Below are 12,289 nucleotides of genomic sequence, written 5' to 3' on the forward strand. Positions count from 1 at the left end.
ACTTATCAGCATGAAAAGTAACAGCACATTTAAGCACAACATGAGCAACATTTTAGCATAGGAACCATGTTTCTAGCTATTACCGTTTAGGACTAGTAGTGAGTCCAGGAACCGGAATAATAATAATAACTAGATTTTTAAATTTCGTCGCGACAAACTTTGATGTTGGCTTGACGAAGCAAGTAGTTGTAATGTCCGATGCTTTTTGGAGATGGGTGGAGAGATTGGATGGCGATATATTTCGTGGAGAGCAGACAGATAGGGTCCCGATTCTTCTGGAGGTGAGTGGATCGATAGGGTGCCAATACTTTTGGAGGTGTCACCAGAACACATGTCATGAAGTTTCCCTCAATGTGCTGAGCGTTTTTATATGTCACATGTGTATGTTGGTGTAATTTTGAAATTCCGCTTATTTTGGGGGCGTGGTGCGCACATGGCGTCATGTGACGTCACCCAACACACGTCACGAAGTTCCCCTCATTGTTCTGAGTGTTTTTATATGTCACGTGTATGTTGGGGTAGTTTTGTGATTTTGGGAATTTTGGGGCAGGGCTATAGCGGAATTCCAAAATTCCGATCGGACCCAAAATTTACGGCTTCATCCCACCCAAGATTCTGAAGGAGCTGGGTGAGTTTGGTGTCGATATCTCAAAACCCCACCAAGTTATAAACCTCCAAAGTTTTGAATGGAATTCTATCTGGAAAAAGGCCACTTTGGGCTTCCATACCGGGAATACCGGAATTTCGATTCCTTAGAAAAGGAATAGCACACTTCTCCGGAGTTTGGTGCATGTAGCTCGAAAGCTCTAGGAGGAGTTACTCTTGATAATTAATTGTCTAAGAATAATAACAAGCTTAAATAGTAAAACAGTATGTTGGCTTTTTCAAGCCAATATAATAACTAGAATTTTGCATTTCCAGAAGAAAATGCGTGTGATTGAATCATAAAAATAAAGTTACCATTTATAGGTTATTTTATTTCTTCTTTTTTTTTAAATAAAAAAGTATTCAGGGCATTAAACCATTGTTTCTTAACCTTTTGTTGAGCACAACCCACTTTTAATAATGACAATGGTTTGTACTACTGACTAAGTGTGATGGTTAGAGACTTGGATAGAGACATGTGAGGGGGTCCAGTCATGGCTGAATAGAGCTGTGGAAAAGACGCAAACTGTTTTCATCTGTGAATCTGCCTCTATGATGACTATGAACCAAAAAATTGCTAAACCGATTAGAATATGACATTTTATTCTAGGAACAATTTTTTGCAGTTTGTTTTCGTGCTTTCATGTTGTGGTCTTTCATTTTCTGGCTTCCTGCACAAAACCCAGATGTGACGCTGAGTGACGTGGGACCTGTAGAATAAACACGTCACTGAAAGCATTTCATGTGAGACAGGAACTGTGTGGTTTGTGAGTGCCATATGTTCTAGTAATACTAAGAACTGAACTACAGAACAAAACCTAAACATAAAACGAAAGGAATTGTTCCCAAATATACAGTATCTCACAAAAGTGAGTACACCCCTGACATTTTTGTAAATATTCCATCCTCAAATGGAAGGTGGGGGAGCGCAAGGTGTCTAGCATCCACCAGCTCTGTGATGTCATCATGGAGGAGTGGAAGAGGACTCCAGTGGCAACCTGTGAAGCTCTGGTGAACTCCATGCCCAAAAGCTGGAGAATAATGGTGGCCACACAAAATATTGACACTTTGTGTGTTGAATTATTTTGAGGGGACAGCAAATTTACACTGTTATACAGGCTGTACACTCACTACTTTACATTGTAGCAGAGCGGCATTTCTTCAGTGTTGTCACATGAAAAGATATAATAAAATATTTACAAAAATGTCAGGGATGTACTCACTATCGCACTTTCACTCCTTTCGTTTTATGTTTATGTTTAGGTTTCGTTTTGTAGTTCAGTTCTTAGTATTACTAGAAGGTATGGCTCTCACAAACCACACAGTTCCTGTCTCACACGAAATGCTTTCGGCGGCGTATTTATTCTGCAGGTCTCTCAGTTTCAGCGTCATTCAGTCCTAACTGGGATCTGTGAAGGCAGAGTGCGACTTTAACAAGAAGCCCTCTATTTACTTCAGGAAGCCAAATTTAATTACATCATTTACATTAAATATACAAAGGTAATTAATCAGCTGGGAAATTGTTGTTGTTGTTGTGTGTTTTGCTGAACTGGGGCACTTCATTACACATTACTGTACATTTAGTTACTGTTGTACAGAGCAGACGGAGAAACAGCAGCCGAATGGATCAGCTGGACTTTATAACTCATGAGGAGTTGGTTGTTTTTTTTCGCCGCAAGAAGACGGAGATCTCTTGTATAAGGGAACTGCACGTCTTCCTCATGCAGCTCCGAGACCATGACCTGGTACCTGAGGATCTCTACAAGGCAAGACAATCTTTTAACATACATTTCATACATAAATTTTAGGAAAGAATTAATTTGATTGACTTGAGCGTCCTTCTACATTTATTTGTCGTATCCAGCGTGGCCGGAATCTGAACGCGTGGTACTTGTGATTCCGAGATAAATTACAGTACGAAATATACATGTATTAGCGCTCGTGACCGTGCTTACCCTCTTACCCCCCATACACCTCCACATTATTTAAAATTGTATATTGTTTATTTATCCTTTATGAAAGATGCCTACTGGGTCAGTGCTGTGAGGTAAATCTGTTCATTTACCTTGTGCACTTTAACATGTTGAGAGCTCAGGTATTTGGGTCCAAGCTGTCTATATTTACATTTTAATTTACATTTCTGGTGATTTCATGTCAATAGCACCTTTAGAAATGTATTTACTGAGAAAAATGGTGACCTGTTCAATACTCTCTGTGCAGGAGGTAATAAAGAGGAAAAGTAAGAAGACAATACAGGACGGTGTGTATAAGATTTTGGACCGGGTGGAGAAAAATGGAGGAGTGTACGTGAAAGAATTTTGGAAGTGTGTGTCAGAGGACCACATCCAGCAGGAATACCATGTTTTCCGCACACTGCTAAGGAACCTCCAGGATGGTCAGTCACTCCAACTTTTCACCTTTCTGTGCTAATCTCTTTTGTTATACCTCTGTTGTAGTCGAGACCTTTTTTTTCTTTCATCCTGAACCCAATCCTAAAGGCTGTAGAGACTCTTGTTTTAGATTCCTTTAAGAAGCATGTAAAGCTTCCCGATGCAGAGAAACCACTTAGGAATAAGGATGGTGAGAAAGAAGCACAAATGAAGGGTACAAGAAAGAGAAAGAGAGGTGATGAAGAGATAAAGGAAGAGGAACCAGGCCCTTCATCAGGATCCAGCCAGAAGAAAGCAGCCAAGGAGCCCACGTTCTGTGAGTTGGTGAAAATTATATATTTTAATTGATGGTTTATAAAGACTTTAATTTCAGTATCGGGACAATATTTGGAGCGTCACCTCATGATAGGTTTAGAAAAAGAATGTTTAAATGTTCACCTGCTTGAGGGACAGACACTGAGTTAGGCTTGTGGTGTGTTTTGGAGTAACAGGAATTTATGGGTTACCTTCTTCTTTCTTTATATTGTAAGATCATATTATATTATTAACTAATATGCATAAATCCAATTGCTGAAATTTAATATTTACATATTCACATGTTTTGTTAGTCACTGTTATGTGTTTATTTAAGCCTATATACCTAATTTTTTTAAAAAGCGCAATCAAGACAAAATTAACTATAAGGTGGTTAGAAGAGACTGGTTTAGATGAACAGGAAGCAATGTTTGGGAAAAAAAAACATTTGCAGTCTGACTGGCACTTATATACGACATATCACAGAAACACTGGCATTGGATGTAAATGCAGGAGATGGTTAGGTGCTGTGGTGAGGCATTCTGAGAAATGGAGTTTAAGCCAGAAGACAGCAGTGTCAAGTCAAGTCAAGAAGCTTTTAGAAATTAAACATATAGCTGACGCAGTACATAAAAAATAAACAGAAACAACGTTCCTCCAGGACCCTGGTGCTACATCAACAACATAAACAACATATAGTTACAAACAGAAACAACACAGAGCTAGGATACAGGTTTGTCCTAGCCACAAACAGAGCAAAGACAAGACAGTGCAAAAACAGGAAGTACAAAAAAAAACCCAACAGAAGACAGGACACATAGGGCCGAAGAAGAAAATGTGCAATGAAACAAAATGAAATGATGTGCAAACTGGAGAACTGTGTAAACCTTTTTTCTTTTATATAATAAAAGTTAATTATATCGAGGCAAGCTTGCCAAAGGTACACCTTTATGTGTATATCATTAAACAATAATCTCTCATATTAGGACAATTATACATTTGTAATAAATCTCTAATAAATATTTCTGTTATGTGATTATACATGATGTAATATTTGATCCAAATTTTCTTCAGTGGTACAAAAATTGAAAACCAGCTGAAGCTGCAGAATTTTATTTCCCTGTATTGAATGATAAACAACAAAACGACAAAAAATGCAAGATAAGAAATATTGCTATTACAAAGAGTAAAGATGTAAATACAATGTTTTTGACATCATGGTGCTTGTTAAGCATGTGGTTATAAGTTTGAGATGCAGCATGCGAGCCCATGTGGTGTGTAGATGTGTTTAGAAAGAGAAAAGGAGGACAAGTACAAATGATTTCATTTCCTTAAAGAAATAAAGCTGTGTTTGCTCTTATACTGCATTTAAACTGGGATCTGAATCAAGTTTTGTTCCTACAGGGGAAGAGTGCGTTTTGTCAGAGGACCAGTGGTTCACCCCACATGAGTTTGAGAGATTTTCAGGAAAGGGAAATAGCAAGAACTGGAAACACAGCATCCGCTACCGAAACACCCCACTGCAGAACCTTCTAAACGTAAAGCTATATTTTTCACTACTAATTAAGTGTTTTTGGACCTGTGTTCATACTGCACAGGCTTACACAAATTTATTGCTATGTTAAAAATTCATGTTAATTTTTTCTTTTATTTTTTTGGAAGGAGGGTCATTTGCAGTGTCCACGCACTTACAGGCGCTATGATCAGAAGGTACTGTGTCTGCTGTTTACTCTTTTTCCACTTGTATCATGCTTTTAAATATTTGCCATGCATTTTTCAGTAAAAATAATTTTTACTTTTCTTTACTACAGAAAACAAGACTTGCTTCTAGCTGTGTGGCGGAAAGCTCCAGCCCTCGTTAGTATGCACAGGCCTTTATTTACTTAGTTGCATAGGCTAAAATAAATTGTGCCATTTATTTTTGTGTTTTTCTGCTTGTGTGTTGCTTTACTCCGGTCTTTTGGAGTCAGTGTCCAATGTAAAGATTGAAGAAGAGGACATAAAACAAGAAGAAGAAGAAGAAGAAGAAGAGGACATAAAACAAGAAGAAGAAGAGGAAGACGACAGTAAGCCAGTGGATTTGTCAAAATTCCAAAATTTTGCTTTACCAGTCTGCTGTGGATCTGCCAGTGGGACTTTATATAAAAGCAGATTTGCAGGTAATCAGAACTGGAAAACTGTACACATTAGGATAAGGCAGAATAAAGCTGTAGCAACAGAAATATATGAAAGCACACAGTGAGACTGCACCGGGTCGATATGACAAAATATGAACAATCAAAACACAATAAGAATACATAGTGTGTGTTTGTGCTGCAGGGCCAAGCAGTAAGAGCATCCGAACAGAGGAGCACTGGTTCAGTCCTGAGGAGTTCGTAAAGCAGGAGATAACTCTGACAGAAGGACACTGGAAGAAAGATATACTGTGTCACGGCAAAACCCTCAACTACCTGGTGAAGGTACGACAATGATATTTACAGATGCTTGAGCATATTATAGTTCCTACAGTTCCTACATTGTGTGTACTGTATCGCTCCTACAAGTCACTATACATTTATTCAACTAAATATTCACGCTCTGTTAATAAGCACAGAGTAACTCGACAGATTAGGTACAAAGAAACCTATAAATGTATTAAATCTTCCCGTATATGTTCTGCTTGCAGGAAAAAATCCTGTATATCCATTCACTGCTGTGTTACTGTCGTCTGTGTTGTCCTGAAAACCAGGTGAGTCTCAAACCCCTGTCACCATCCTGATAGCAGGAGTATATGATGAAATTGCACCCAAAGTTGTGTGGGAAAACATATTTTGTGGTCACTCTAGAAATCTACTGCAACATACATTTCTCTTTGTATAATCATTTACATATCCCAGCTACATATCCGGAAGAGTTTCGACAAGATTTCAAGGGAGGTTGGGGACATGAGTGGGCCATGTTCTCCTCCTCCATTGTTGACACAGCTATCAGGAGCTGTGGCCGTAAGGTCTCTGGTGCCTGTCGTGGCACCAGTCCCCGAACCCAGTGGACACTGGAAGTAAGGGATGCAGTCAAGCTGTAAAAGGAGTCCTATCGAGCCTGCTTGGCTCGTGGGACCCCGGAGGCAGCTGATGAGTACTGGCAGGCCAAGCGAGCTGCAACACTGTTTACAGTGCGGGTAGAGAATTGCTGACCTTGACTAGGGATATTGTCGGAAGGTGGAAGGAATACTTTGAGGATCTCCTCAATCCCACTGACATGCCTTCTGTAGAGGAAGCAGAGGCTGAGGACTCAGAGGTAGATTCATCCATTACCCAAGCTGAAGTCACTGAGGTAGTCCAGCAGCTCCTTGGTGGCAAGGCGCCAGGAGTGGATGAGATTGCAACATAGCATGGCAGTCAGGGACAGTGCCTCTGGACTGGGCGACCGGGGTGGTGGTCCATCTTTTAAGAAGGGGGATTGGAGGGTGTGTTCCAACTACAGGGGGATCACACTCCTCAGCCTCCCAGGGAAAGTCTATTCCATGGTACTGGAGAGGAGAGTCCGACCTTCAGTCGAACCTTGGATTCAGGAGGAACAATGCGGTTTTCGTCCTAGTCGTGGAACACTGGACCAGCTCTATTCCCTTCACAGGGTGCTTGAGGGTTCATGAGAGTTTGCCCAACCAGTCCACATATGTTTTGTGGACTTGGAGAAGGCATTCAACCGTGTCCCTCTTGGGAGGTGCTCTGGGAGTACGGGGTCCGTGGCCCTCTGTTAAAGGCTGTTCGGTCTCTATATGACTGGAGCGGGAGCTTGGTTCATATTGCCGGCTGTAAGTCAGATCTGTTCTCAGTGCACGTTGGACTCCGACTGGGCTGTCCTTTGTCACCGGTTCTGTTCATTATTTTTATGAATTTCTAGGCGCAGCCAGGTGGTGGAGGGAGTCCGGTTTGGGGACCATAGGATTTCATCTCTGCTTTTTGCAGATGATGTTGTCCTATTGGCTCCTTCGAGCCAGAACTTACAGCATGCACTGGGGCAGTTTGCAGCCGAGTGCAAAGCGGCTGAGATGAGGATCAGCACCTCCAAATCCGTGGCCATGGTTTTTGACTGGAAAAAGGTGGTTTGTCCCCTCCAGGTTGGAGGGGTGTTCCTCCCTCAAGTGGAGGAGTTTAAGTATCTCAGGGTTTTGTTTACAAGTGAGGGAAGGATGCAGCGTGAGATTGACAGACGGACTGGTGCAGTGTACTGGCCTGGTGAAGAAGGAGCTGAGCTGAAAAGCGAAGCTCTCGATTTACCAGTCAATCTACGTTCCTACTCTCACTTATGGTCATGAGCTTTGGGTCATGACCGAAAGGACAAGATCCCAGATACAGGCGGCCGAAATGAGTTTTCTTCGAAAGGTGGGGGGGTGTTCCCTTAGAGATAGGATCAGGAGCTCTGTCACACGGGAGGAGCTTGGAGTAGAGCCGCTGTTCCTCCACATCGAAAGGGGCCCGTTGAGGTGGCTTGGGCATATGTTTCGGATGCCTCCTGGACGTCTCCCAGGGGAGGTGTTCCGGGCATGCCCCACCGGGAAGAGACCCCGGGGAAGACCCAGGAGGGACTATGTCTCTCGGCTGACCTGAGAACGCCTTGGAATTCCCCTGGAGGAGTTGGAGGAAGTGGCTAGGGAGAGGGAAGTCTGGGCATCCCTGCTTAGACTGCTGCCCCCGAGACCCGGTTACGGATAAGCAGGAGACAATGATGATGATGATGATGATGATGATATCCCAGCTCTCACCACCAAATGGTGATCAAATCAGACGATCAGGAACTGTGAACCAGCTAACGTTTGGGTGGCGGTGCAACTCTGGGGATCTTTCTCCCATTCAATACTTTGTTTAAGAGTATCACCTCTAAGCTTTTGCATTATCATACCAAGGAGTTTTCACCTGTGAGGTCTACCTCCCCTTTTTTGTTTAAGAGTATCACCTCTAGGCTTTTGTATTTGTCACACCTTCAAGGCCTGCCCACTCAAGGCCTTTAAAACTGCAATGTATGTTCCTTTTCACTGGACTTGATGACCGCAGTACCCCCCACAGTGTGTTCTAATCTCCAACACTACTTCCGAATCCCCTGGTCTGCTTCAGTGAATTCACAACAGTTGTTTCTATTAAGTTTGCCACTACCACTCATGCGACCAAATATTCTTTATTTTCTTTTTGGAAAGCTTGTCAGCTACAGACCATATGTAACAAAAAAAAAAGGACATAAGATGTAAATGTGCAATTTTAAATCTAGTCCTCTAACAACTCAATCTTCTTTACTTTCTAATCCAGCAGGATCATGATAATGATGATGTGTGCTACATCTGTAACACTTGGGGAAATCTGGTCTGCTGTGACGGGTGTCCACGAGCCTTTCACCGTGACTGCCACTTACCAACTCTACAGGAAGATGAAACTGAGTGAGAAAAACAGAAACATTCGAGAATAAAGTTGAATAAAGTGTATATAGACCAAAGAATTTGAGAAAGGTGTGTGTGTGTGTGTGTGTGTGTGTGTAGGGATACATGGAGGTGCACTTTCTGTGTGCAAAAAAAAACTAACCAGGGACTGCGGATTAAAATGAATCTTACAGAGGCTTTGCAAAGTCCTGTTTCTGGAAATTGTAGGGTAGGCACACACACACACACACACACACACACAAATGGATACAGAGCTGTGTCACTGATTATGTCTGTTTTGTTCCTTCATCAGCGTTGTGAGTATATGCTGTTGCGTTTGTATAAGGAGGACACGCGGCGTGTGTTTACAGATGACCCTACTACAACAGTGAGAACTTCATCTAAATGCTTACATGAAGATTACATATCCTGAAGCGTTTACTTTAGTGCAAGTTACAGTTATTATTTCAGTCATATATGATACTGTTCGAAAAAAGATCGGAAAGATATAATCACTTCATCACACTGTTATACACAATTTTCAATACATCATGGTTTCTGCTTACAGTTTGATCTGTTTACATTCAATACAGTGGATAACATTAAAAAGTGCACCTTTATCACTGATCTTTTGGGATCATATCAGGCTGTGATTTGCACCACTGAAATGAAAAACAGAAACAAATTGTCCCCATCGATCTTTCTTAGCCTTCAGCATAGATCCCTGGGAGAATTATACCTTCTGAGAATTTACATGCCTGTATACTAGCTCCTATTTTAATGCAAATCAAATCAGAATTTTAATCATTATAAAATAATGGCATGAGAGACATGATATTACTTCACCCAACCTTTCCTTTAACTGTGCCCTCGTTCAGGTGGAGAAATACAGCAGTATGAACCCCAAGCCCATGTGGCTGAACAGAATGAAAACCAAGCTGCAGAATAAGGAATATAAAACCATGGCTGAGTTCGTGAATGACATCATTCTCATTTTCAACAACTGCAAGATATTTAACAAGGCAAGAGGAAAATTCGTGGTGTGTATCTCTGACATCATCATTCATCATTCAGTACAAGGCTTCTTCTGTAATTTATCTACTTTAATAATGTACAAAATATAATTGAATATGTCTTTTTTTTTAAAAATGTCTTAAATTGCTGCCGGATAAATAATTTGTGTGTGTGTGTGTGTGTGTGTGTGCGTGTGTGTCTGTGTGTTTGCATGTGTGTGTGTGTGTGTGCACAGGCTAATGAGTTTGGCAAGATGGGAGCTAGACTGTTCAACATGTTTGAAGAAGATCTTCACACTGTCTTCAATTTCCAGTAGTGTCTTTACAGTCCAGTAGTGTCTTTAAAATTCAGTAGCGTCTATAATATCCAGTGGTTTTGGTCTTTGGCGGCTAAAATCAACCATTGTTTCTACATTTTAAAGTTAAGTCTTCACCATAGAATCTTATTGTTCACAAAGCATAGTTAGTGTCTAACTTTTAGAGTGAATTGATCAGCTTCTATAATTCTTGTTGAACATTTTAGTCATTTTAGAGCTAGCATCCTACTGAATTTGTGCCCGATGTCTCTCACTAAGTGTGTTCCTAAAAATGAAAGCGTGTTGTAATATAATATTATAAATTCTTAATCTATGTCAATTCAAGTGAAATGTCTAAATACTATTTTCTTTTGGATCTAGCATTTTCTTTGTAGTAATGTACTAACATTGATGTCCATAGAACTTGTAAAGATGGAAATTAAAGCTGACATTTTTTTCTTTTTTCTTTGTTAGCCCATGGACAGATGTGTATGACTCTGCAATAATCATATCTAAAAATAAACTCTTTGTTTCTTAATCTGTTTATCTATTCATTCCTGATGTCTTGTTCCACTAAAGAGCAGCATGTTTGCTCATCTATCTATCTATCTATCTATCTATCTATCTATCTATCTATCTATCTATCTATCTATCTATCTATCTATCTATCTATATTATATTGCCAAAAGTTTTGGGAAACCCCTCCAAATCATTGAGTTCAGGTGTTGTTTTTCAGGGGTTGGGCTCGACCCCTTAGTTCCAGTGAAAGGAACTCTTAATGCTTCAGCTTCATAAATGTCCTTAAATGTCCGTACGGAAACCAGGAAGTGAAGTCCGTAAAAAATGCATTTAAAAATTAATATAAAATAAACTACAATACTTATCAGCATGAAAAGTAACAGCACACTTAAGCACAACATGAGCAATATTTTAGCGTTGGAAACGTTTCCGTTTCCGTATTACCGTTTAAGCGATATGTTGCTTAAACTATTGCAAGAAATTCTCAAATAATATATACAACTCTGAGCGGGTCTCGAACCCAGGTCTCCAGCATGGGAGGCCGGCACACTAACAAATAAGCTAAACTGCATCTTATAATATTACTGAGATCAGTGGAGTAATGTTTTACATGCACAGCATCTACCAATAGTCTCCAAGAAAAACCAAACTAGTGTGTGCACTCTGCTTAAATGTCCGTACGGAAACCAGGAAGTGAAAGCTATACAGCTATTTCTGTATAGCTTTATGCAATTCATGAAAGTTATTGGTGTGTCTGTGCAGGATAATGCTGGCAAGATGGGAGCCAAGATGAAAAAGATCTTTGAGAAGGAGTTTGACACCATCTTTATAATCCACTAGCATTTTTTCTTTCACACACACTGAACACTAATAAATAATAAGAAATAAAGAAAGAAAACTACTTTATAAACCAATCAAAACATTAACTGATAAAATCAAAAATTTAATTTAATTTTATTTGTACCATATTAAGGTTTCAAGGGGAATTGTGTTGGCAAATTGAATCATAAAAATAAAGTTACCATTTATAGGTTATTTTATTTCTTTTTTTTTTAAATAAAAAAGTATTCAGGGCATTAAACCATTGTTTCTTAACCTTTTCTTGAGCACAACCCACTTTTAATAATGACAATGGTTTGTACTACTGACTAAGTGTGATGGTTAGAGACTTGGATAGAGACATGTGAGGGGGTCCAGTCATGGCTGAATAGAGCTGTGGAAAAGACGCAAACTGTTTTCATCTGTGAATCTGCCTCTATGATGACTATGAACCAAAAAATTGCTAAACCGATTAGAATATGACATTTTATTCTAGGAACAATTTTTTGCAGTTTGTTTTCGTGCTTTCATGTCTTTCATTTTCTGGCTTCCTGCACAAAACCCAGATGTGACGCTGAGTGACGTGGGACCTGTAGAATAAACACGTCACTGAAAGCATTTCATGTGAGACAGGAATTGTGTGGTTTGTGAGTGCCATATGTTCTAGTAATACTAAGAACTGAACTACAGAACAAAACCTAAACATAAAACGAAAGGAATTGTTCCCAAATATACAGTATCTCACAAAAGTGAGTACACCCCTGACATTTTTGTAAATATTTCATTATATCTTTTCATGTGACAACACTGAAGAAATGCCACTCTGCTCCAATGTAAAGTAGTGAGTGTACAGCCTGTATAACAGTGTAAATTTGCTGTCCCCTCAAAATAACTCAACACACAGCCATTAATGTCTAAACCTTT

At 40.0% G+C, this 12,289-nt stretch overlaps 1 protein-coding gene across 6 annotated transcripts; it reads left to right on the forward strand.

Moving 5' to 3' along the window:
• The first annotated feature begins 1,574 nt into the window (after positions 1 to 1,574).
• LOC131362369 (nuclear body protein SP140-like) lies at positions 1,575 to 10,545 on the forward strand. 6 transcript variants are annotated; one of them, XM_058404268.1, is made up of 15 exons: positions 1,578 to 2,145; positions 2,249 to 2,411; positions 2,866 to 3,040; positions 3,166 to 3,351; positions 4,734 to 4,867; positions 4,992 to 5,039; positions 5,141 to 5,186; positions 5,300 to 5,488; positions 5,649 to 5,788; positions 5,995 to 6,057; positions 8,612 to 8,739; positions 8,839 to 8,947; positions 9,032 to 9,106; positions 9,597 to 9,758; positions 9,968 to 10,545. In XM_058404268.1, the coding sequence occupies exons 2-15, from the start codon at positions 2,268 to 2,270 to the stop codon at positions 10,046 to 10,048; spliced, it is 1,680 nt and encodes a 559-aa protein (XP_058260251.1). In that variant the 5' UTR covers positions 1,578 to 2,145; positions 2,249 to 2,267; the 3' UTR covers positions 10,049 to 10,545. The 6 variants fall into 6 exon arrangements, 5 of the variants coding, with proteins under 5 accessions (XP_058260254.1, XP_058260252.1, XP_058260251.1 ...); XM_058404267.1 differs by having other exon boundaries at positions 1,579 to 2,145; positions 2,230 to 2,411; XM_058404266.1 differs by having other exon boundaries at positions 1,580 to 2,145; positions 2,244 to 2,411.
• Positions 10,546 to 12,289: the final 1,744 nt, after the last annotated feature.

Source organism: Hemibagrus wyckioides, linkage group LG12 (genome assembly GCF_019097595.1).
Source record: "Hemibagrus wyckioides isolate EC202008001 linkage group LG12, SWU_Hwy_1.0, whole genome shotgun sequence".
NCBI classification, from domain to species: domain Eukaryota; kingdom Metazoa; phylum Chordata; class Actinopteri; order Siluriformes; family Bagridae; genus Hemibagrus; species Hemibagrus wyckioides.